The sequence below is a fragment of the Artemia sp. Qi Xiang Cuo genome, chromosome 13 (genome assembly GCF_049724085.1).
Source record: "Artemia sp. Qi Xiang Cuo chromosome 13, ASM4972408v1, whole genome shotgun sequence".
NCBI lineage: Eukaryota > Metazoa > Arthropoda > Branchiopoda > Anostraca > Artemiidae > Artemia > Artemia sp. Qi Xiang Cuo.
The window spans coordinates 61,048,583-61,075,260 of NC_142806.1; the positions used below are offsets into that span (position 1 = coordinate 61,048,583).

The following is a 26,678-nucleotide window of genomic DNA, read 5'->3' on the forward strand; positions in this document are numbered from 1 at the left end:
CGAATCCGAAGAATTAGATGTTGTTGACGTTGGTAAGATCTTTGACAGGGTGAATGTGACTGATGTCGGGGAACCAGAATTGGGTTCTAGTGTCAATCCCAGAAGTGGTGCACAAGACCAAGATGAACTAGAAGCAGGGGTTAGAGGGACCTCTGATAGTTATTCTGATCTTCCCGACCGTATTGTTAACACAAATGATGACGATAGCGATATTTCTGAGCCCGAAGGGAATGATGGCAGATCGGACTCATTAGGTAATATAGGTATGTACTTACCTCCACACTTTCGCTGCTCTAGTCATACCCTGAACCTTTTGGCCACCACAGATGCCAAGTATGCTTCAAATACGGACGTGAGTTACAAAAGAAATCTGCAGAGTGTCAAGAGCAAGTGTCAGGGCTTATGGAATTCCCTAAGCCACAGCTCAAAAAACAATGACCTATTGAAAGAGGTCTTCGAAAAAAAGCTGATAAGACCCAACGCAACAAGATGGAATTCTGAATACGATGCACTGAAAAGAATTCTTGAGTGTCACATGGCTGGAAAGCTCTCAGCAGTGTGTGATGTCTTGAAAAAACCAAGATTCAAAACAAGTGAGCTTGAATTTCTTGCTGAGTACGTCTCAGTCCTTGAGCCCATAGCAATCGCCCTAGATATGCTTCAGGGTGAGGAGAAAGCCTATTTCGGGACTGTTCTCCCAACTATCAAGTGCTTGGAAAGGAAGTTGGTGAAGTTGCACCAAAGTGTCAAACTCACAAGGGTCTTAACCCAGACGCTGCTCGAAGGACTTGGAAAAAGATTTCCGTTTCTCAGTGGATATCCAGCGGTTCATTCGGACTACCATCTTGCTACGTGGTCATTGCCGTTTTTCAAGGACAAGTTTGGGAAAGAAGAACACAAGGAACTGGTGCTGGGTTTGATGACAGAGGAGGCCATAACAATGAAGCAGAAAATGGGTGCCACTAGTGAAAAAAGCAGTGGCATAGTTCTTGAGAGATCTCCTGAGGCTTTTTTTGACTTTTCGGACGACGAATCAGGAACAAGCACTCAGCAACCAACTGTGGCAAATACGGTCAAGATCGAGATTCTGAGATATCTCAGTGATTCCCGAAAGACTCTCTCGATCTTACAAGAGTACCCGGCAGTGAATTCAGTGTTTCGGAAGTATAATTGTATGCTTCTTACATCGGCCCCAGTTGAGCGTCTCTTTTCGAAAGGTGGCATTATAATGAGTCCAAGGCGTAATTCCTTGGCGGACGGAAGGTTTGAGAGCCTCGTTTTGTTGAAAGCCAATGAGAAATTCAAGGTTTTTCAGCAAAATATGGACGTAGTTTGAGAGTTCGTTTTACTGTTTTGATGGTTTCCTTTTCAACCTATTTTAATGTCACCTTTTGAAAAGCAGATGTCAGAATCAGCTCCTTTTGCGAAACTGTCTTTGAAGAATGGCACTGAGCGACTGACTATATATACCGTATGTGGTAATACGATTTTCTGACTGAGTGAATCGCGGGAAGATCCGTTTAGAACGGTATATTTATTTACGTTTATTTCCAACTTTTTTTTTTTTTACCTTAATTATGTTGATAATGATGGAAAAGTAGATTTGGAAAAAAAACACCTTTTAAATTTTATTATGTTTTTGTACTCGTTCTTTAATATAAGAAATGAAACCATTAAGTTAACCTGAGTGTCAGTGGCGTAAGTGTGTGATTGTTGTGCTGGAAAGAGCCTCCCATGGAAGAATTCCCTTTTTTTTTAGCTCAATAGTAATTTTAACATCATATAATTTGATTACTTGAAGTAGTACTTGAAGTACTACTTAAGTACTATTTCAGACTACTTATTACTTGAACTACTTAAGTACAATTTTGGTGGATTACTTGATACTTGATACTTAAGTAAAAAAATTGATAGTACTTGGTACTTGTTACTTAAGTAAAAATTTGGAGTACTTGTTACAGCACTGCCTCTGATGCATTAAGTTGTACGCCTCTGAACTGAGTCCGGGCAACTTTAGACTGACAGTTTCAGGAAAGAAATTCTAGTAAACCTTAAAGGTTAAATCTTAAAGGTTGAAGCATAAATAATATATGCTTAAGTATATTAAATATTAAACATATAAAAAATAATGTTCGGAAACCAACTGGACTCAGCTTCTAAAAGTGTTCCGAAGAAATATTGAGTTCAAATACCCGTTGTAGCCTCATGTGACTGACTATGTGTTATGGACATTCACTAATTATATAAGGTTGATTAAACATATTAAGCATTGCAAGTTTAGATAGACAGCATCAGGAAAAACTACTAAATTCTAGAGATCCTTTTCTGGTGACAAGCAAGGAAAAGTGTACAAAAACGAATTCTGTATGTAGATTTTGAATTAATACGTCTGTGAAATAGCTTCACAACTTTCCCGTCAAATAAAAAAAAAATATAGTTGTTTCTCAGTCATTGGACGGAAAACAAAGAAAAAGGACTTATCACCGTAAAGTCCTCCAAAAACAAAGCATAAATACAAAAACAGCTGTCCTACCAGCAAATGAGCTTTCTTCCAGTACTCTGCAATATGTATAAGTGAAAATCAAGGGGAATTACATATCATATATGAAGGAAAATATTGTTATAATCAACTATCTGTTTACATGTATATCTAACAATGTATGTATATTTGTACATCTTTCATATATGTATCTATGCTGCCAATTATATCCTGCATGACTATAGCGTATACATAGTATATGGTACTATCGTTCATGAAAAAAAAATTGTTTGTGAGCAACATGAAGGAAAAATAATTTCCTTGTTTGTTGATTGTGATATATTTATATGGTATATGTTTATGTGGTATATTTAATATAATCTACTAGGTAGGTTGTCTTATGTGCTGTATTTCTTTTTTTAGATTGATGTAATATCATTGTTTCTTGTTTTCCTGGTCCAGATGATAACATCCGGGTCCCAGATTATCTACACATCTGATGAGATATTCTTTATCCAAAACCTTGTTTATTTCGCATGTATGACAATTTGATCTCTATGTCTCATCTATGACAATTTATTCTTTTTTTATAGTGATGTATTATCATTGTTTCTTTTTTTACTGGTCCAGATGATAACATTCGGGCCCCAGATTATCTACACATCGGATGAGATACTTTTTATCCAAAACCTTGTTTATTTCGCATTTATGACAATTTCATCTCTATTTCGTATCTATGACAATTTTTTCTTTTTTTTAGATTGATGTAATATCATTGTTTCTTGTTTTCCTGGTCCAGATGATAACATCCGGGCCCCAGATTATCTACACATCGGATGAGATATTCTTTATCCAAAACCTTGTTTATTTCGCATGTATGACAATTTCATCTCTATTTCGTATCTATGACAATTTCTTCTTTTTTTATATTGGTGTAATATCATTGTTTCTTGTTTTCCTGGTCCAGATGATAACATCCGGGCCCCAGATTATCTACACATCAGATGAGATATTCTTTATCCAAAACCTTGTTTATTTCGCATGTATGAAAATTTCATCTCTATTTCGCATCTATGACAATTTCTTCTTTTTTTTAGATTCTTGTCGTATCATTGTTTCTTTTTTTTCCTGGTCCAGATGATAACATCTGGGCCCCAGGATATCTACACATCGGATGAGATATTCTTTATCCAAAACCTTGTTTATTTCGCATGTATGAAAATTTCATCTCTATTTCGCATCTATGACAATTTCTTCTTTTTTTAGATTGATTTAATATCATTGTTTCTTTTTTTCCTGGTCCAGATGATAACATCTGGGCCCCAGATTATCTACACATCGGATGAGATATTCTTTATCCAAAACCTTGTTTATTTCGTATGTATGACAATTTCATCTCTATTTCGCATCTATGACAATTTCTTCTTTTTTTAGATTGATGTAATATCATTATTTCTTGTTTTCCTGGTCCAGATGATAACATGGGGGGTGTGGGGGGACAACATCCGGGCCTGGGGGGATGATAACATCTTTCATATATGTATCTATACTGCCAATTATATCCTGCATGACTATAGCGTATACATAGTATATGGTACTATCGTTCATGAAAAAAAAAATTGTTTGTGAGCAACATGAAGGAAAATTAATTTCCTTGTTTGTTGATTGTGATATATTTATATGGTATATGTTTATGTGGTATATTTAATATAATCTACTAGGTAGGTTGTCTTATGTGCTGTATTTCTTTTTTTAGATTGATGTAATATCATTGTTTCTTGTTTTCCTGGTCCAGATGATAACATCCGGGCCCCAGATTATCTACACATCGGATGAGATATTCTTTATCCAAAACCTTATTTATTTCGCATGTATGACAATTTCATCTCTATTTCGCATCTATGACAATTTCTTCTTTTTTTAGATTGATTTAATATCATTGTTTCTTTTTTTCCTGGTCCAGAAGATAACATCAGGGTCCCAGAATATCTACACATCGGAAGAGATATTCTTTATCCAAAACCTTGTTTATTTCGTATGTATGACAATTTCATCTCTATTTTGCATCTATGACAATTTCTTCTTTTTTTAGATTGGTGTAATATCATTGTTTCTTGTTTTCCTGGTCCAGATGATAACATCCGGGCCCCAGATTATCTACACATCGGATGAGATATTCTTTATCCAAAACCTTGTTTATTTCGCATGTATGACAATTTCATCTCTATTTCGCATCTATGACAATTTCTTCTTTTTTTATATTGGTGTAATATCATTGTTTCTCGTTTTCCTGGTCCAGATGATAACATCCGGGCCCCAGATTATCTACACATCGGATGAGATATTCTTTATCCAAAACCTTGTTTATTTCGCATGTATGACAATTTCATCTCTATTTCGCATCTATGACAATTTCTTCTTTTTTTAGATTGATGTAATATCATTGTTTCTTTTTTTCCTGGTCCAGATGATAACATCCGGGCCCCAGATTATCTACACATCGGATGAGATATTCTTTATCCAAAACCTTGTTTATTTCGCATGTATGACAATTTCATCTCTATTTCACATCTATGACAATTTCTTCTTTTTTAGATTGATGTAATATCATTGTTTCTTTTTTTCCTGGTCCAGATGATAACATCCGGGCCCCAGAATATCTACACATCGGATGAGATATTCTTTATCCAAAACCTTGTTTATTTCGCATTTATGACATTTTCATCTCTATTTCGCATCTATGACAATTTCTTCTTTTTTTTAGATTGATGTAATATCATTGTTTCTTGTTTTCCTGGTCCAGATGATAACATCCGGGCTCCAGATTATCTACACATCGGATGAGATATTCTTTATCCAAAACCTTGTTTATTTCGCATGTATGACATTTTCATCTCTATTTCGCATCTATGACAATTTCTTCTTTTTTTTAGATTGATGTAATTTCATTGTTTCTTGTTTTCCTGGTCCAGATGATAAGATCTGGGCCCCAGATTATCTACACATCGGATGATGTATTCTTTATCCAAAACCTTTTTTATTTCGCATGTATGACACTTTCATCTCTATTTCGCATCTGTGAAAATTTCTTCTTTTTTTATATTGGTGTAATATCATTGTTTCTTTTTTTCCTGGTCCAGATGATAACATCCGGGCTCCAGCTTATCTACACATCGGATGAGATATTCTTTATCCAAAACCTTGTTTATTTCGCATGTATGACAATTTCATTTCTATTTCGCATCTATGACAATTTCTTCTTTTTTTAGATTGATTTAATATCATTGTTTCTTGTTTTCCTGGTCCAGATGATAACATCCGGGCCCCAGATTATCTACACATCGGATGAGATATTCTTTATCCAAAACCATGTTTATTTCGCATGTATGACAATTTCATCTCTATTTCACATCTTTGACAATTTCGTCTTTTTTTAGATTCATGTAATATCATTGTTTATTTTTTTCCTGGTCCAGATGATAACATCCGGGCCCCAGATTATCTACACATTGGATGAGGTATTCTTTATCCAAAACCTTGTTTATTTCGCATTTATGACATTTTCATCTCTATTTCGCATCTATGACAATTTCTGCTTTTTTTAGATTGATGTAGTATCATTGTTTCTTGTTTTCCTGGTCCAGATGATAACATCCGGGCCCCAGATTATCTACACGTCGGATGAGATATTCTTTATCCAAAACCTTGTTTATTTCGCATTTATGACAATTTCATCTCTAGTTCACATCTAAAACAATTTAGTCTTTTTTTAGATACATGTAATATCTTTGTTTCTTTTTTTACCGGTCCAAATGATATCATCTGGGACCAAGAATATCTACACATATGATGAGATATTATTTATCCAAAACCTTGTTTATTTCGTATGTATGACAATTTCATCTCTATTTCGCATCTATAACAATTTCTTCTTTTTTTAGATTGATGTAATATCATTGTTTCTTTTTTTCCTGGTCCAGATGATAACATCCGAGCCCCAGGTTATCTACACATTGTATGAGGTATTCTTTTTCCAAAACCTTTTTTATTTCGCATTTATGACATTTTAATTTCTATTTCGCATCTATGACAATTTCTTCTTTTTTTTAGATTGATGTAATTTCATTGTTTCTTTTTTTCCTGGTCCAGATGATAACATCCGAGCCCCAGGTTATCTACACATTGGATGAGATATTCTTTATCCAAAACCTTGTTTATTTGGCATGTATGACAATTTCATCTCTATTTCACATCTATGACAATTTCGTCTTTTTTTAGATTGATGTAATATCATTGTTTCTTTTTTTCCTGGTCCAGATGATAACATCCGAGACCAAGGTTTTCTACACATTGGATGAGGTATTCTTTTTCCAAAACCTTTTTTATTTGGCATTTATGACATTTTCATTTCTATTTCGCATCTATGACAATTTCTTCTTTTTTTTAGATTGATGTAGTTTCATTGTTTCTTGTTTTCCTGGTCCAGATGATAAGATCAGGGCCCCAGATTATCTACACATTGGATGAGATATTCTTTTTCCAAAACCTTTTTTATTTCGCATGTATGAAACTTTCATCTCTATTTCGCATCTATGACAATTTCTTCTTTTTTTAGATTGATGTAGTATTATTGTTTCTTGTTTTCCTGGTACAGATGATAAGATTCGGGCCCCAGATTATCTACACCTCGGATGATATACTCTTTATCCAAAACCTTTTTTATTTCGCATGTATGACAATTTCATTTCTATTTCGCATCTATGACAATTTCTTCTTTTTTTTAGATTGATGTAATTTCATTGTTTCTTGTTTTCCCGGTCCAAATGATAACATCTGGGTCCCAGGTTATCGACACATTGGATGAGATATTCTTTATCCAAAACCTTTTTATTTCGCATGTATGAAAATTTCATCTCTATTTCGCATCTATGACAATTTCTTCTTTTTTTAGATTCGTGTAATATCATTGTTTTTTGTTTTCCTGGTCCAGATGATAACATTCGGGCCCCAGATTATATACACATCGGATGAGATATTCTTTATCCAAAACCTTGTTTATTTCGCATTTATGACATTTTCATCTCTATTTCGCATCTATGACAATTTCTGCTTTTTTTTAGATTGTTGTAGTTTCATTGTTTCTTGTTGTCCTGGTCCAGATGATAAGATCCGGGCTCCAGATTATCTACACATCAGATGATATATTATTTATCCAAAACCTTTTTTATTTCGCATGTATGACAATTTCATCTCTATTTCGCATCTGTGACAATTTCTTCTTTTTTTAGAGTGATGTAGTTTTATTGTTTCTTGTTTTCCTGGTCCAGATGATAAGATCCGGGCCCCAGATTATCTACACATCGGATGATATATTCTTTATCCAAAACCTTGTTTATTTCGCATGTATGACAATTTCATCTCTATTTCGCATCTATGACAATTTCTTCTTTTTTTAGATTGATGTAATATCATTGTTTTTTGTTTTCCTGGTCCAGATGATAACATCCGGGCCCCAGATTATCTACACATCAGATGAGATATTCTTTATCCAAAACCTTTTTTATTTCGCATGTATGACAATTTCATCTCTATTTCGCATCTATGACAATTTCTTCTTTTTTTTAGATTGATGTAATATCATTGTTTCTTGTTTTCCTGGTCCAGATGATAAGATCCGGGCCCCAGGTTATCTACACGTCGGATGATATACTCTTTATCCAAAACCTTTTTTATTTCGCATTTATGACAATTTCATTTCTATTTCGCATGTGTGACAATATCTTCTTTTTTTTAGATTGATGTAGTATTATTGTTTTTTGTTTTCCTGGTCCAGATGATAAGATTCGGGCCCCAGATTATCTACACATCGGATGATATATTCTTTATCCAAAACCTTTTTTATTTCGCATGTATGACAATTTCATCTCTATTTCGCATCTATGACAATTTCTTCTTTTTTTAGATTCATGTAATATCATTGTTTCTTTTTTTCCTGGTCCAGATGATAACATCCGAGCCCCAGGTTATCTACACATTGGATGAGATATTCTTTATCCAAAACCTTTTTTATTTGGCATGTATGACAATTTCATCTCTATTTCGCATCTGTGACAATTTCTTCTTTTTTTAGATTGATGTAATATTATTGTTTCTTGTTTTCCTGGTCCAGATGATAACATCCGGGCCCCAGGTTATCTACACATCAGATGAGATATTCTTTATCCAAAACCTTTTTTATTTCGCATGTATGACAATTTCATCTCTATTTCGCATCTATGACAATTTCTTCTTTTTTTAGATTGATGTAGTATCATTGTTTCTTGTTTTCCTGGTCCAGATGATAAGATCCGGGCCCCAGATTATCTACACATCGGATGATATATTCTTTATCCAAAACCTTGTTTATTTCGCATGTATGACAATTTCATCTCTATTTCGCATCTGTGACAATTTCTTCTTTTTTTTAGAGTGATGTAGTATTATTGTTTCTTGTTTTCCTGGTCCAGATGATAACATCTGGGCCCCAGGTTATTTACACGTTATATGATATACTATTTATCCAAAACCTTGTTTATTTGGTGTGTATGAAAATTTAATTTCTAGTTCACATCTATGACAATTTAGTCTTTTTTTAGATTCATTTAATTTAATTGTTTATTTTTTTCATAGTAAAGATGATAACATACTAGACCCAGGTTTTCTACACATTGGATGAGGTATTCTTTTTCCAAAACCTTTTTTATTTGGCATTTATGACATTTTCATCTCTATTTCGCCTCTATGACAATTTCTGCTTTTTTTTAGATTGATGTAGTTTCATTGTTTGTTGTTTTCCTGGTCCAGATGATAAGATCCGGGCCCCAGATTATCTACACATCGGATGAGATATTCTTTATCCAAAACCTTGTTTATTTCGCATGTATGAAAATTTGATCTCTATTTCGCATCTATGACAATTTCTTCTGTTTTTAGAGTGGTGTAATTTCTGTGTGTCTCGATGGCCAGGTTCAGATGATAACATCCGGGTCCCAGATTATCTACACGTCGGATGAGTTATTCTTTATACAAAACAATGTTTATTTTGCATGTATGAAATTTTAATCTCTATTTCATATGTGTTACAATTTTTTCTTTTTTTAGATTGATGTAGTATCATTGTTTCTTGTTTTCCTGGTCCAGATGATAAGATCCGGGCCCCAGATTATCTACACATCTGATGATATATTCTTTATCCAAAACCTTGTTTATTTCGCATGTATGACAATTTCATCTCTATTTCGCATCTATGACAATTTCTTCTTTTTTTAGATTGATGTAGTATCATTGTTTCTTGTTTTCCTGGTCCAGATGATAACATCCGGGTCCCAGATTATCTACACATCGGATGAGATATTCTTTATCCAAAACCATGTTTATTTTGTATGTATGACAATTTCATCTCTATTTCGCATCTATAACAATTTCTTCTTTTTTTGGATTGATGTAATATCATTGTTTCTTGTTTTCCTGGTCCAGATGATAAGATCTGGGCCCCAGAATATCTACACATCGGATGAGATATTCTTTATCCAAAACCTTGTTTATTTCGCATTTATGACAATTTCATCTCTATTTCGCATCTATGACAATTTCTTCTTTTTTTAGATTGATGTAGTATTATTGTTTCTTGTTTTCCTGGTCCAGATGATAACATCCGGGCTCCAGATTATCTACACATCGGATGAGATATTCTTTATCCAAAACCTTGTTTATTCGCATGTATGACATTTTCATTTCTATTTCGCATCTGTGACAATTTCTTCTTTTTTTAGAGTGATGTAATATCATTGTTTCTTGTTTTCCTGGTCCAGATGATAACATCCGGGCCCCAGATTATCTACACATCGGATGAGATATTCTTTATCCAAAACCTTGTTTATTTCGCATGTATGACAATTTCATCTCTATTTCGCATCTGTGACAATTTCTTCTTTTTTTTAGAGTGATGTAATTTCATTGTTTCTTGTTTTCCTGGTCCAGATGATAACATCCGGGCCCCAGATTATCTACACATCGGATGAGATACTCTTTATCCAAAACCTTGTTTATTTCGCATGTATGACAATTTCATTTCTATTTCGCATCTATGACAATTTCTTCTTTTTTTAGATTGATGTAATATCTTTGTTTCTTTTTTTCCTAGTCCAGATGATAACATCCGGGCCCCAGATTATCTACTAATCTGATTAGATATTATTTATCCAAAACCTTGTTTATTTCGCATTTATGACATTTTCATCTCTATTTCGCATCTATGACAATTTCTTCTTTTTTTAGATTGATGTAATATCATTGTTTCTTGTTTTCCTGGTCCAGATGATAACATCCGGGCCCCAGATTATCTACACATCGGATGAGATATTCTTTATCCAAAACCTTTTTATTTCGCATGTATGACAATTTCATCTATATTTCGCATCTATGACAATTTCTTCTTTTTTTAGATTGATGTAATATCATTGTTTCTTGTTTTCCTGGTCCAGATGATAACATCCGGGCCCCAGATTATCTACACATCAGATGAGATATTCTTTATCCAAAACCTTGTTTATTTCGCATGTATGACAATTTCATCTCTATTTCGCATCTATGACAATTTCTTCTTTTTTTAGATTGATGTAATATCATTGTTTCTTTTTTTCCCGGTCCAAATGATAACATCCGGGCCCCAGATTATCTACACATCGGATGAGATATTCTTTATCCAAAACCTTGTTTATTTCGCATGTATGACAATTTCATCTCTATTTCGCATCTGTGACAATTTCTTCTTTTTTTATAGTGGTGTAATATCTTTGTTTCTTTTTTTCCTAGTCCAGATGATAACATTAGGGCCCCAGGTTATCTACACATCGGATGAGATATTTTTTATCCAAAAACGTGTTTATTTAGCATGTATTACAATTTCATCTCTAGTTCGAATCTGTTACAATTTATTCTTTTTTTAGATTGATGTAATATCATTGTTTCTTTTTTTCCTGGTCCAGATGATAACATCAGGGCCCCAGGTTATATACACATCGGATGAGATACTTTTTATCCAAAACCTTGTTTATTTCGCTTGTATGACAATTTCATCTCTATTTCACATCTATGACAATTTCTTCTTTTTTTAGATTGGTTTAATATGTTTGTTTCTTTTTGTCCCAGGCCAAATGATAACATCTGAGACCCAGAATTTCTAAACATTTGATGAGAGATTATTTTTCCAAAACATTGTTTATTTCGCATGTATGAAAATTTAATCTCTATTTCACTTCTGTGACAATTTCTTCTTTTTTTAGATTGATGTAATATCATTGTTTCTTGTTGTCCTGGTCCAGATGATAAGATCCGGGCCCCAGATTATCTACACATCGGATGAGATATTCTTTATCCAAAACCTTGTTTATTCGCATGTATGACATTTTCATCTCTATTTCGCATATATGACAATTTCTGCTTTTTTTAGATTGATGTAATTTCATTGTTTCTTTTTTTCATGGTCCAGATGATAACATTTGGGTCCAAGAATATCTACACATTGGAAGAGGTATTTTTGATCAAAAACAATGTATATATCTCATTTATGACATTTTGATCTCTATTACGCCAATGTGTCACGTATGTCTGTTTTGATAGTCATGTAATATCCTTATGTCTTTTTTTAACGGTCAAAATTATAAAATCTGGGCCCCAGATTATCTACACATCGGATGAGATACTCTTTATCCAAAATCTTGTTTATTATGTTGAACGTGCCTATAGAACCCCTGATTTTGGGATGTGGGCCAGAGGGTCAAAGTATAATGAAGGGAAGCCGGAAATACATGCCAGGTAAGCTTTGTTTTTCCAAAGAAAGAAATCTAGGCAGTGGGCTTCTCAAACGGGTTAAGGGGGACATGTACTGTGGAATTTTTTTTTTTTTTTATTGTTGCAGGTTTGTCTGTCTGTCCTGGTGCACGAAAAAAGTTGTCGGTTTCTTTTTGTTACGGCTTCAAAAACGAATCAAAGACTCATCAAATTCTCAAAATAATGTTTCTTATTTGCTCTAAAATTGCGATTTTTTTTTGTGGAATCGAGAAAGAACCCGGATATGAAAAATGCTCAGGGCGGAGAAAATAGTGAAAAATTTAGCCACTAGCCAACAAAAGTTGCTTAGAAATAGACAAGATTAGTCGCGCGAGATATTTTTGACGTAATAAAGTTATACTATTCGAATTCTGATTTGATCCTCTTTCCCAGTATAATAATTATTGAAAAGAAAAGAACAGTAGGCCTACCTAAAAAAATAAAAAGGAAAAGTATTCCAATGCTCTAGAAAAAAAAACTTGCCTGGAATGTTAAAAATTGAATAGTAAAAAAAAAAGAAGAAAAAAAATGCCTGAATTGAATTATGCCTTTGATTGAGGCTTCAAAAAAGAACTTTCGAAAAGGAAAAAAACTATTAAACTAATAACGAATAAATTTCCATCAAATAGTTAAACAATACTCAGCTTAGATTGGATTTCTCCTCCATTGTGACCATCCAAAGACGCTAAAAAAAAGACCCGAAAAGAAAAATATTTCGTCTCAAACAAAATGATATTAGTCAGATACGCAAGAAAATATTTTTCTAATGGTCGTTATTTCTGGGGACCAATAGTCGGGAACTTCCTGGGAGGGTGTAAGAGGGAGGCTTTGAATAGATTTGGATGGAGGAGGAGCTTGCGTAACTGTGTTGTTGGCCTCAGTCGGCTGTGGTGAGTAGTTAGTAGTAGTAGTAGTTATTAATAACCTGAAGTTGAGTTTGTCTTTCGTTTTAGAATCGAAAATGTAATATATTGAAGAAAAGCAACGAAAAAAGGGAAGAAATTCGGTTTCATATGAAAATTTTTTATTTCATACGAAAATAAATGCAATATATTAGTCAAATAACCAAGAAAATTGTTTACAAATGCTTAAAAATTATTTCCATGACATTGTTTTTCTTCTTGGTGGTTCCGGAAAAGGTTTTAGGAAAGTAAAAATTGCTAGTCAAATACTAACTAAAACCGTTTCTACATATTCAGAAATTACCTGCCTGAATTTTAACATGATCCAATTTTGCTTCGAAAAAGACTTTAAAAGGAAGAAACCTAATTAAATCAAATACTTCAAATGATTTTTTTCTTTTTTTACTTTATTCACTGGAGAAGTTTTATGGTCAGAATTTTTCGGCCAGCTTTCAGGGGGGGGGGGGCAAATCGATATAACAAAATTTATTTCAAAGGTTCCGTCTTCATTACATTACCTGACCCTTTCTTCATGCACTGTAAGTTTCAGTTGATCTGCAAATCCCTGTAAATTGCAGTCACAAAAAAAAAAAAAAAAAAAAAAAAAAAAAAAAAAAAAAAAAAAAAAAACTTGTACAGCCAATACTATTCAAATTTCATTTTCCTTCGCTGAATACACTCAAGCCAGAGACTTAGCAAGTAATTTTCAAGCCAATCGGAGACAAGCGATTTATTCGAGATGCCATTTTTGGGCATCATGAATCTGCTAGTCTTTCGGTCTGGGATGATAACATAACATTGCAGTAACTCTATTTGACAGGGAGTGATAGACATGGGGTGATTCTGCTCAAGACCCATTTCTGCCATGTGCATGGGGACCATTTTCAGACACCATAATACCCTCCTCTAAAACAAAGAAAATCTGAAGTTCCCTTGGACTGAGGAAGGATTTTTTTTGTTAAGGATCTGGTCCCCACAACTCCCTTCTGTATTTGACTGCTTTAAAGCCCAGGTCCTGGAAATTTTGCCCTCCCTGCTCTCCGTCTCATGGGACCTTAGTGCTGCTCATGATGCTGGCAGTTTATTTTTTTTCGAAAAGCGCTACGTATTTATGGTCTATTGCCGTTTCGTGAGCTTGAAAACTTTTGCCTAGAATATCTACAGGATATAAGAGATTGTAAAAGCTAGATGTTTATTGATTTCAATTGTGTTTACAAAAATCAAAACGCCTACACAGGGGATGAGGGGGCCCCCAGGTCCCATTCACCTGATTCTAAGTTGGTTTTTTTTTTTTGTATTTTTTCCAATTTCTTGTAGCTTCATAAAATTGGAGTTTTTGAATATGTGGTGCATCTGTAAAAAAATTTTCATCCAAAATTTTTAATTATATAATTAAAATTCATCTTAAGTTCAGTTTTAAGTTCATTCGTTTGAGGTTGCTTTTGCTAGTCAAGTTGGCTGGATAAAAATTTGTATAGTTAAGTAAGAACATTTGATTCTGTTCTATAAGCCAACTGGTTTCATCTTATGTAGAAAGATTTTTTGTTTTCTTTCAGTTCTATTGGTATGGCAAAGGCTGCTCTTGAAGCAATCAATGGATGCAATTTGTTTGGTGACAGAGGCTGTGCTAATTCTGTGATTTATGTTGATATAGATGCGCACAATCGAAATCGTTCCATATTCGAGACAATGTTGCCAAAAGAATCCAGCTCTAAGGTAAAAAATACTCGATTTTATAAAACCCCTAAGAATTAAGTGGGGTTCTTGGAAGTATTTGGGCTATATTGTCATGTGAAGATATATAGTTAATTGTTACGTCACGTGAGGGGCGAAGGACTTGACTGTGGACTGTAGTCTCTTAAAGGACTGTAGTGTAGGACTGTTGTCTGTAGTCTGTTGACTGTTTTGTTTGTTAAAGACAAAGAACAACAAAAAAAGAAATCTCAACGAAGAAACAAACACACGGGGTTACGGCCAGTACAGAGAAAAGATAAAAACTAAAATGACGCGGGTATTTCGCCAGTATGAAAACAAGGCGTCTTCAACGGTGATGAAACAAAGCTAAAACTAAAATAACCTAAAAACAAATAAAATCCAAAACCAAGAAATAAAAAAACTAAATAAACATCTACGATTGTCGTAACTGATCTTATATTTGCTTTGGTGCTCTCATCGATGCAACTCTATTAGCTTCTGTGACCTTTAAGATCACATTTTAGTTTTTATCTTTTCTTTATAATGGCTGTAGTCCCGTTTGTTGGCTCTTCATTGAGATTTCTTTCTTTGTAGTTCTTTGTAATTTGCTTGCTAAAGAGCTGACGAAGCGCGTCTGTAACGAATGAAGTGACCCTAAAGAGGCAACAAAAAGCCAGTGAAGCGTTCCATTTGATCAGCTAAAGATCTGGCAAAACCAGAATTGGCAAAGATCTGGTATAGCCAGAATTGGCAAAGATCTGGCAAAGCCAGTATTTTGAAGTATTCTTATATTATCAGTCTATATGTCCATATATGTCAAATCAAGTGTCCATAGGTTTGTTAGTTAATAAGCTTTGTAATTAATTTTGTTTATATAGGGTGGAGTGTTTACTCAATTAGAATTGGTTCGTCAAATAGTACGGAATGGTTGGGGTTGTCGAAGACGTGGGTGCTGAAATCACTTCCCCAAATCCTTCCTCTAGCAGTGCCACATGTGATGAAACAATACTGTTGCTGCAATGTTTGTTATAAGCTGTTTTTTTTAATATCATGTTTAAAAGTAATGACATTCTTAATTTTCAACTGAACACCAGGATTTATAAAGAAAAAAAACACTAATTTTGTTTTTTTTTTTGTTTTCAGAACATTTTGGGTATTTTAGAACATTTTGGGTATTTGGATATTCAGAACATTGGTATGGAGACGATCGATTTGAGAACGGACGTGCGAAGGTAACATAGTTGGCATAGGGGGAATTGCGGAGAAGGGTCGTGAAGCCAAAATTCATGAAAGTAAATTTTTTTCTCCGAGATTGGACCTAAGGATCTCCTCCCAGAAAAATTCAAAAATAGTGCCCCAAAAATACACCTTTTCCCAAAATTGACAACCTCTCACCCAAAGGAGTGAGAGGTTGTACTGTGAAGATGCCTCTACGTATCTGTGAAGGTGGAGATTTTATTTCGAAAGAAACTCCTAGTTTTTTTCTCTTTTATAGAATACTGACAGTTCTTTACTACCTGCTCTTTCGTGGCCATGTTTTGCAACCCATGACGAAATGTCCTACAATCAAACTAAGGCGAAAATTGTCAAAAAGTTGAAAGGCAATTATGGATTTAAGCGATTTCTACGGGATGGCTATGGAACCGTCTTAGAGGACAAAGATAGAGAGTTTTATATGGAAGGAGAAACTAAAGTAAGTTATAATCCAGTCAATATCACTTTTCATCGTAATAATCAAAGCAGGGGGGGGGAGGGATCCGAGAGTACCTTTCAGGAAGTGACAACGCTGATACTGTCGCAAGAACTTTATATGGTTTGATACAGATAGATTTTCATAGGGCATGAGAAACTAAACTAAGTGACAATCCTTTTAATATCACTTTTTATGGTCGTAATCAAACTAGGAGGATGGAGGAGCTCCAACAGTGCCTTTCAGAAAGTGACAATGCCGACCTTTTTGCAAAGAAACACGTATCCGTGATCTTTCTTTGGGTGAAAAGAAAAAAGAATACAAAATTCCACATTTTCGTACATAGGAGATTGAAACCTCTACAACAGGGTTCTCTGATGTGCTGAATCTGATTTGGGATTTTCATTAAGAAAATTTGATATTTTTGGGGTCTTTCCCCCTTTCTCAAAAATTGGACAAATTGTCTCGGGCTCGTAAATTATGTTTGGTAACATTAAAGTTGATGAATTTTACATAATTTGAATAAGTATCAAATCTGATTCTTTTGATGTATCTATTGTTATTAAGACTCTCTTTCTTAGAGTTTCGGTTACTATTGAGCCGCATTGCTCCTTACTTACAGTTCATTACGACTTGTAAATCTGATAAAGTACTAATTTTTCTGGATATTTACTTGCGATGGGCTGGGAGCTATCAACTTGAAACAAATATACACGAAAATTTCTTTCTTATTTGGATTCTACCTTTCTCATGACATATGTTTCTAATTCTTAATTTTAAATTTAATAGAAGATACGGGTTTATAACCAGTATCTAAAAAATTCTTTTTTTCTAGCACCAGAAGAAAAAAAAGTGGAAAAAGTAGTTTTCAAAATCAAAATCTATAAAAGAAAATTACGTCTTTTGACTTCAACTCAGAATTAAGAACTAAATGCTTAAACTGACTTTGAAAATACCACAAAACTCATTTTTATTCTACCAACAGAATTTTTTTTAAGTCTAGGTGAACCGTGCTTAATTTCTCTTTTTATTAGCTTTACTTGTGAAATGAATAAAAGAACCACAATCGTCTTTGAACTAATGAAGACGGCAGTGTTGAGCACTAGATTTATCTAAAGGTAAAATTTTGCAAAACAAATAACTTAGTCCTTTAGTGGCACCAGTGTTAATATTTGTACTGCTACTGACAATTCGCCGCAGCCTCAAGTCACCTGAGGCCAGCACAGCTGCACACGCTCCTTCTCTACTGCCCTGTTCAGGGTTTGGTTCTTTCGTCCCTTCCATAATTTCTTATTACCTCTTAAATCCATTTTGGACGTCCAGCTTTTAGTTTTGCCCTAGGAAGACGTCACATGGTACGATTTTAGGTCATAAGGTACCCATGATTCGTCATCGGTAAAACACCATCTTAACGCTTCTTTAAGCACAGTCATAAAAAAGGAACTGAACCAATTTTTTGTACAGCTTATCGTCTGATATATGGTGATTCAAACGAGCATTTACAGCTATCCGTAGATCATTCCTCTGGAAAATATCTAGCACTATCTTACCTGTCGCGTGCTGCTGGGATCTGAAAAGAAAGAATATTCAAGGGAAATCCCACCGGGAAATTTTCCTTCCAGAAAATTCTCTCGCCGGAAATTCCTCCCTGCGGAGTAGTTCCTCTCTGCGGAAAATTCCCCCTGCGCATTAATAATGACCGTATTTTTGAACTTAAAATTATTTTAAAAATTCCTCCCGGAAAATTCCCCCTCGGAAAATAAGTAAGGCCATCCACCTCGTCAATTTTCTCTTTACGTAATATCACTTCTTGATCCTTTCCTATTCTTAATATAAGGGACTTGGTCTTCCTAACACTAATTCTCAAAACCCCCCAAAAATGTATTTATTTTGCTAAGTTCTGCGCAGGACACCCAAATCATTTGCATAACCTAAGTGTAGGAAACTTTTTAGGTAAAAATATCACCCAGAACAAAGCTTGAGAATGAAAAATAGTTTGCAATTGTTAAGTTTTTGTTGCGTGTTTAGAATAATATTTTGATTTTTCAGTTTCTCCTACAAAACTTAATTGCATCATTTTTTTGCAGAACTTCGAACAGATTGAAAGTGAATGGCCTATATTTTATCTATTTATGATAATCGATGGGGTTTTCAAAGGACTTCCCGATCAAGTTCTTGAGTACCAGAAACTACTCAAACCCAGGCTTAAGAGGGATCATCTTGGTGGTAAGTGAGTGAAGAGTGCTATGATTTATATATTCTTACAAGAGCTTTCTAGGTAATATTGTAGCTTGACCGTGCTCAGATTCACCGCAGCTGGTACTCCTGTCTTCAGAGTATGGTTGCGATAAGCACTATTGGGTGGCAACTTCTGACTCTTTTTTTGACATCGTCTCTTTTTCTGGGAACTTCCTGGGAGGGTATAAAGAGGGAGGCATTTTAGGATGGAGTAGGAGTGTGCGTAGCTGTTTTGGCCTCAGGTGGCTTGGTGCTGCGGTGAGTTGCTAGTAATAGTAGTAGTCGTTTCCAGGATGATCTGATGATCATCAAGTTAATTAACCGTAATTGCCGCGCCAATGGGTATACGAGCGTTATTACTCGCACTACTAATATTGCTATTAAAAAAAGCTGTTTTTTGACCTTTTTTTCACCTGTCAGTTCTACTTTTATTGTACTTCTCCCAGTTCTATTTATTTTTTCTTTTTAGTTTCTAAAAGTAAAAAATATGTTTTTTTTTCTGATTTGATCATTGTCTTGTACATTCATCTGGTCTCCTGCTAGAATCTCTGAAGAGATTGCGCAAACGCTAGGGAAGCTCTGAAAAATAGTACCACAGATAAACTCGTACCAAAGTAAAGAGAGAGTGCTTAACTAGGATTAAAAGTAGAACAAAAGTTTTTTTTTTTTTTTTTTTTTTTTTTTTTTTTTTTTTTTTTGTTCTTGATGTACTCCGCTTCTTTTTTATAGTGGGTAATAAATAAATTATTATTATTATAAATTAATATTAGCATATAGAGCGAACAGAAATTAACACGTATATGGCGGTTTATGGCAGCTTAGTCTTGTAGTGAGTATTAATTTCGTTTTTTGTAGACGAAGTTGATTGTGTAGACCTCCACAATCATGTTTTTATAAATATCATTACAGGTAGACTTGCGCTCACTCTCACAGCAGCGAAACTTCTTACGGTTCTCCCCTTTAGGTTCGAGCGACTCACTGGATTCTACCTGCTGGAAACCTGAAAACTATTCAACCGCTTTATCATTCCAGAGATCAAACACAATCATTTGATCCCCAATAATCAACTTTGTCCACCCCCTCTCTCTTTGAGAAATACATTTTGCCCGAAGAAAGAAAATATTAGCTCTTTTTGCTTATTGTGTGCTTAGGAATTTGGGCTGTTGTCACCTCTTCTGTCGTTGGTTGTCCAACAACAGATCCGAATCTGATTACCAAAGTATGCTACCGTAAATTTTTCTTCCCTAAGGCCTTCAACACCGCTTCAACAGAAAATCATGTTTGTGCCCTCATGAAATGCACATCTTCTTCCTTTATCTGTAACCCTTTTTTAAAACTGTCAGCAAAGAGGTTCCTGCAGCTCACAAGATGAGAGCAGCTCTTTATTCGTCGCTCCTTTACTACTACTACTAATAACGACTCATCACAGGACCAAACCACCTGCACCCTGCACCTCTCATCTGCACCCACCATGTTCAAGGTCGCACTATTTACTCCCTGTAATAAGTTCTTACTTTCTTTCAATCTTTTCTTATGACTTCTTTCTTCCTCATTCGAGGAAAACGGGCTTTTTAATTGGTTCACGTTGGATTGCCAAAAAATACAATTTTTCCAGGATTACCATTTCATCAGCCTTTCAACATGGCCCTAAATATTAGGATCCAAGCTGCAGTTTTGCACATCTTATTGCTTCTTTATGAGCAATGGTTTGATGAGCAATGAAGGGAAAACGGTATATTTCGCATAATAATGATGGAATATTTGAAGTCAAAATGGTTTCTGTAATGCTATGAAATGATAAAAATAGGCGAAAGATACAGGCATGTCAGCAAGGAAAGAAAAAGGATGACTAGGCCTCTTTCTACTTAAATAAAACAGTCAAAAGTATTATTCTGATAGATTAAGCAACTATGTTTACCGGCTGAATGACTGTTTCTCCCATCTGTCTGGACTTGCCAATGTTTAGGAAACGTTGCAAGTTACCCTTGAACATGTTTTACATGTCGGATTAAAATCATCAACGGTCTAATTTCTTTATTTAGGGTCTTTTTCTATCTTTACCCCTATGTTGATGACTGTGATTAGCTTACTTTGACAAGTACTTCTTACACTATTTTATATATGCTTTGGATAGGTTTTTATCGATATTCCTTTTTTTGTGCTATAACCAGCTTCAACAACTATCAATAGCTTGAATTATTTCTGTTTTAATTTCTCGAATTGCAAAAAATAAATATTATGGTCATAATTTTTAAATTTTTTAGCTGGAGGAGGGGCTGTTTGGAAAATTCTCTTTCTTAGGGGATACACTTCTTCCCCCTAATTAGATAAGCATACAAATATAGTCCTTTAGTTTACGCTAAACTAATTTTCCGTAATAACAGGTGAGCTGTTACTCGCCAGAATTCACTTTGTCTTCTTAGTCCAAATAGATTTCTAAAATAAAGGGATTCTAGTCCACTTATTTACCCCCCCCCCCTCCTTTCTATCTCTCTTACAAATGGATCCGAAAAAACTTTCACGGAAATTTGAAAAATCTGGGCGTAAGAATGAGCTTTCGTGGCTCCAGCCCCTCCCCCACGGAATGATAAAGTGCGCTCCCCTATTTGTTAGTGCGCAAACAATGTACAGAAATGCATTTGTTGAACTCACATCTCATGACCTGTGATTACCTTGAATTGAATAATTCTCTATTTACGTTGGCTAAGATCAGTGCAACTAACGGATTAGTCCCAGATTTCCTCATCGTCATCAGAAATTGCCTCGTTAAATAATTTTACACCTCCTAGCAAATAATAACAAGAAAGGAGAATAAAGCTCATCTTCATGATGGACAAGAAAGAGTTCTTGTTTTGATGGACAAGAGTTCTTGTTCATGATGGACAAGAAAGAGTTCTTGTTTTGATGGACAAAGAGTTCTTCATGATGGACAAGAGTTCTAAAGTTTTACGAGTAAAATTTATCGTTGGCTAAATGAGTCATTAATAGAAGCTACGTAACTAGTGACGATGAAAAAAGAAGGTTATTAGGAACTTTTTCACATGGTGGCGCTCTACAGGATTAGGTTCCAATCAATTCAGTGACAGATCAAGGTGGTGGACGGAAGAAGGACAAGAGGCTTCTACCCTCCGCCTTGATCCCGTCAATGGGAAAATATAATCAACATTCTATGAGGGTCAAAACTTTTTGCTTAGGACTATAAATTTTGTCCTTGAGTTCATTTCTCAGGAAACATTTTTGTCAAGTACTCTGGAACTGCTCGACCATGCCACAAATTGTTTCATTAGAATTTGAGAGTCATTGCCTGTTACTAATAATATAATAAATAATAATATATATATAATAAATAAATAATATAATATGCTGTCGTATATTTTTGAACCGCAATGTAGCAAATATACGGTTTTTATGAGCTAACAGATATACTTTCGAAAATCACCCCCTTTCTTGCAACCCCAAAATATCCTTTCTCGCACATCCAGAAGTTTAAACGCATCCGGTTGGGAACTCCTCTAATCACATAGTTGATTTTTTACTATTTGCAACAAATTCTTTCGAATTTCAGGTTACTACTGTTTTTGTCTGTGGCACTATATAAATTTGCGGTCTGGTAGAAGAAACATTCAGAAATCTCACCTTTAGATTCGTCACTCTATACAATTATAATAAATTAAAAATATACGATTTAAATAGAAATAGAAAAAAAAACAGGTTTTTACTGCAGTGTCCGTAATGGTTCGTCTAATATCAAACTAATGCAAAGAACAACAGATATCTAAACAGAGAAATAATCCTCAAGCATAGGAAAAAACTTTTTGAGTTGTCATAAAAAAAAGTTGTATCAGCCCCCCTAATACTGTCTGGGAGGCTGTTTCAAAGAGTTATTCCTAAGGGATGGCTATTCCTAATCGCCACTAATCTATAATCTTTTACAGATCCAATTGTCCCAAAATATTTTTTTGTTCCTGAAGATTCAGTTGAATATGAGCGCCAAGATCCGGGAAGTCAATTCCGTCAGTCTTCATCAGAAGGCTCTCCTAGTGACATATTTCTTTGGGGTCAAGCTATGTATGTCATCGCTGACTTACTTACTGAAGGCCTTGTGCATATTAATGAAATCGATTTAATACGACGATATTTGCCATCTTATAATCGCCCTAGGAGAGGTGGACGATATTCGGCGTTTCAGGTAAGTCCATTCTGGTTTTCTGTTGAAGTTACTTGACATATTTGCTGTGGATTTTTTCATGCTGCAGTAATTAAAGCTTATGACTATGTCTTCCGACTGTCAATTTTATCTAACCATTTATAGTAATGAACGATAAGTAAAGAGTGATACTTGTTATTAATAACCAAAATTCTAGGAACCAGTAGTTTGGTAGCAGTAAATATATAAAAAAGAATCCGATTTTAGTGCTGATTCCAAATAGGTGAAGTTTCTTGGAGCATTAAACGGAAGAAGAACCATGTCCTAAATGTTAAATATATATCTGTTAAAAGAAATTTTTCCTAAGTTTTTTTATTTTTATTTTTTTACTGGAGTATGAAAGGGTTAGAGTTTATGCTCGCCTGTTCTGGGTGTCTGGGATAACCTGGTGATTCCCGGTTATCGTCTTCTTCGTAACAAAATAATCACAAAAGTATTAGTCGAGTCGGTTTTGCAGAACAGAACTCTACCTTATCATGGACTAATTGATTTTTGTTGCTTGGTACAGAGTATTTCTCAAAATGCTCTGAATATACCAATTAAAATAAAATATTAAAATATGCCAATTTTAATAAAGTGCTCTTTTAAATACTTTTGTACTTTTATACCTCTCTCCTCCTTCATGAAAAAATTGTTTTCTCAACGTCAGTCACCCGGCTGATTTGTCTCGCTTAAGTTTAGGTTTGACCTACTATTTTTGGTATTAACTATCGCTTGTATTTTGGTTTGTTTATTCGAAGTCCTCTAAAGCCACGGAAGCCATGGTGATGACAGTGGTCAGGCATGACTGAAACGTGGGCGCTTTGAAAGGCCAGAAAGATTTGTTAAATGCTTTTTAGAAGAAATGTTTAAGAATAGTCTTAGATACTCGTTTGACTGACTTTATATAAAGCTCTGCAGATAATGCAGATTACCTGTGTTATACTGTTGTTTGGTCCCACTTTCTAGAAATTGAGGAAAGAAAGGTTGAGATGGCTTGACCATGTTTTACAGTGAAGGATAATTGGTTGCCAAAGATTGTGCCTTTTGGCCATCTATCTTGAGCCATACGAAAATCAGGGTGTCCCTGAATAGGATAGAAAGAGCTCATAAGGAAGAATATGAAGAAATTGGAGCTTCATTGGAGGGAGTAAGGAGTGAAGAGGAGGAACGTGAACAGCTGTATTGGCTCCAGGCGGCTTGGTGCTGCAGTGAGCAGTAGTGGCAGAACTTCTCTAAAAAGAACATACTACCATGCAATATTTACGAATAATTGTACGCAAGATTTAAGAATATTACTAGTTATTCCAGCAGGAGTTTTTTAGGCTACTAGTTTAGATAGTTTTAGTATAAGTAAATGCTAGAGATAAAAAAGAAAGTCAATTATTTTTTTGAAAAAAGATAAGTATTTTCTTTAACTTATGTTTAGCAATCAGCACCCTTTATGGGTATACAGGGTTTCATATTAAATTATCAAATGATAGCCCCCCCCACTTTCGAAAAGAAGTACAATAAAGTCAAAAGCTTCTATGATTTCTCTATTTTACCACAAGTTCCAAGTTTGTGGTAATTTTAGCCACTAGTTTTAAATGCTCGTAACATTATAACTAGGCCTCCTTCTAAACAACTTTTTGGACAAAACGTAACTTATCATTCTCGTAAGATCCCAACACGCGAAATTCTATTTTTCTCCTCAATTGAAATTCGAAGTTGTCCCTGCGCCCCTACGAATGGTGTCAGATGAAGAGGGTACCGGAAGAGGGTGATACTCTGCACCCTTATAATTGAACAATTCAAATCCTTAAATGCCACAACAAAGTAAAAAAAACTAGTGATCTATAACATATAATGATCTTTGCTGATTTAGATTATATTCGAATGATTTTCTTTTGTGTGTGTGTGATTACTTATGTTTTTGAATTCAGAAAATCTAAAGAACAAGAAAGCATATAATAAGAATTTCTTTTCTTTTCTACTCAGTACAAAAATAAGCGGAAAACAAATTGGAAAAGTGAAAAAAACATAAATAGAACGGTAACTACAAAAAAAAAAAAAAAAAAAATGAGCCCTAACTAGACGGTTAGCGGATGACAAGGTTCAAGGACAAAAGCTGATTTTTGGACAAGCTCTTCACTCTGTTTCATAAGCATAATAGTAATATCAGCAGCACCGTATTGTGTTGTATTCCTTCTGTTTCTAGCCGAAAGTATTTTCGTCTTTCAATATCGAAAACAAATTCTACGAACTTTAGATTATCTGGTATAAGAAGTATATAAATACCTAACATAAAAAAGAACTGAAAGTAGGGCAAAACCTTGCCAGTGCCTTTCTGTTATAATGGCGACGATTAGGAACTATCTTTGCATCATATTCGAATGTTTTCAGCACTATTCACATAATGACATGGAATTTTTTTTTATCTGATGTAGATTCTGGATATTGATCAATTCTCTAGTCAAATTTTGTTTTTAACATATAAATTAAGGGTAAATAATTTTTTTTTTGGCACTAATATCTAGAAATATTTACCATAAAAGAGTCCTGGTAATCGATTTGGCTTGTAAAAGGCCCAATGTTTGCTCTTTGCTCGTCTGTCAACCCTGCTCAAGCTTTGCTTTTGAAGAGTGCTGTGTACGTTTTCCTTTTGGCTGCTGAATCTGAAAATAGCTGGTGAAATATTTGTATGAATACGAAAATGTTTGACATATTTATTCAAGCAAGGTTTATTTTGTGTGAATATTTATTCCACTTTATTTATTTGGTAAATATACATCATTCTATTACTGATTGAACCCTCTACTTGATGCCGTTGAACACTCTATTTGATGGGGGTTGGGACGAATTGAATCCTTTACTTGATGCCGTTGAACCCTCTACTTGATAGGGGTTGGGACGAATTGAACCGTCTACTTGATGGGGGGTTGGGACGAATTGGACCCTGTACTTGATGGCGTTGAACCCTCTACCTGGTGGGGGTTGGGACGAATTGAACCCTCTACTTGATGCCGTTGAACCCTCCACTTGATGGGGGTTGGGACGAATTGAACCCTCTACTTGATGGGGTTTGGGACGAATTGTACCCTCTACTTGATGCCGTTGAACCCTCTACTTGATGGAGGGTTGGGAAGAATTGAACCCTCTACTTGATGTGGGTTGGGAGGAATTGAACCCTCTACTCGATGGGGGTTGGGACGAATTGAACCCTCTACTTGATGCCGTTGAACCTCTACTTGATGGGGTTTAGGACGAATTGAACCCTTTACTTGATGCCGTTGGACCCTCTACTTGATGGGGGTTGGGATGATTGAACCCTCTACTTGATGGGGTTTGGGACGAATTAAACCCTCTACTTGATGCCGTTGAACCCTCTACTTGATGGGGGTTGGGACGAATTAAATCCTCTACTTGATGGGGGTTGGGACGAATTGAACCGTCTACATGTTGCCGTTGAACCCTCTACTTGATGGGGGTTGGGACGAATTGAACCCTCTACTTCATGGGGGTTGGGACGATTTAAACCCTCTGTTTGATACCGTTGAACCCTCTACTTGATGGGGGGTTGGGACAAATTGAACCCTCTACTTGATGGGGTTTGGGACGAATTCGACCCTCTACTTG

General features: G+C 35.0%; 1 protein-coding gene across 1 annotated transcript in view; it reads left to right on the plus strand.

The window, feature by feature from the left end:
* Positions 1 to 26,678, plus strand: part of LOC148945509 (putative phosphorylase b kinase regulatory subunit beta) — a 152,442-nt gene that overhangs the window by 25,272 nt on the left and 100,492 nt on the right. The window contains exons 6-11 of the mRNA XM_089099598.1: positions 5,244 to 5,314; positions 12,209 to 12,334; positions 14,808 to 14,967; positions 16,442 to 16,639; positions 18,724 to 18,862; positions 22,810 to 23,063. Coding sequence (XP_088955724.1) covers positions 5,244 to 5,314; positions 12,209 to 12,334; positions 14,808 to 14,967; positions 16,442 to 16,639; positions 18,724 to 18,862; positions 22,810 to 23,063 — 948 coding nt within the window. The remainder of the gene's footprint in view (positions 1 to 5,243; positions 5,315 to 12,208; positions 12,335 to 14,807; positions 14,968 to 16,441; positions 16,640 to 18,723; positions 18,863 to 22,809; positions 23,064 to 26,678) is intronic.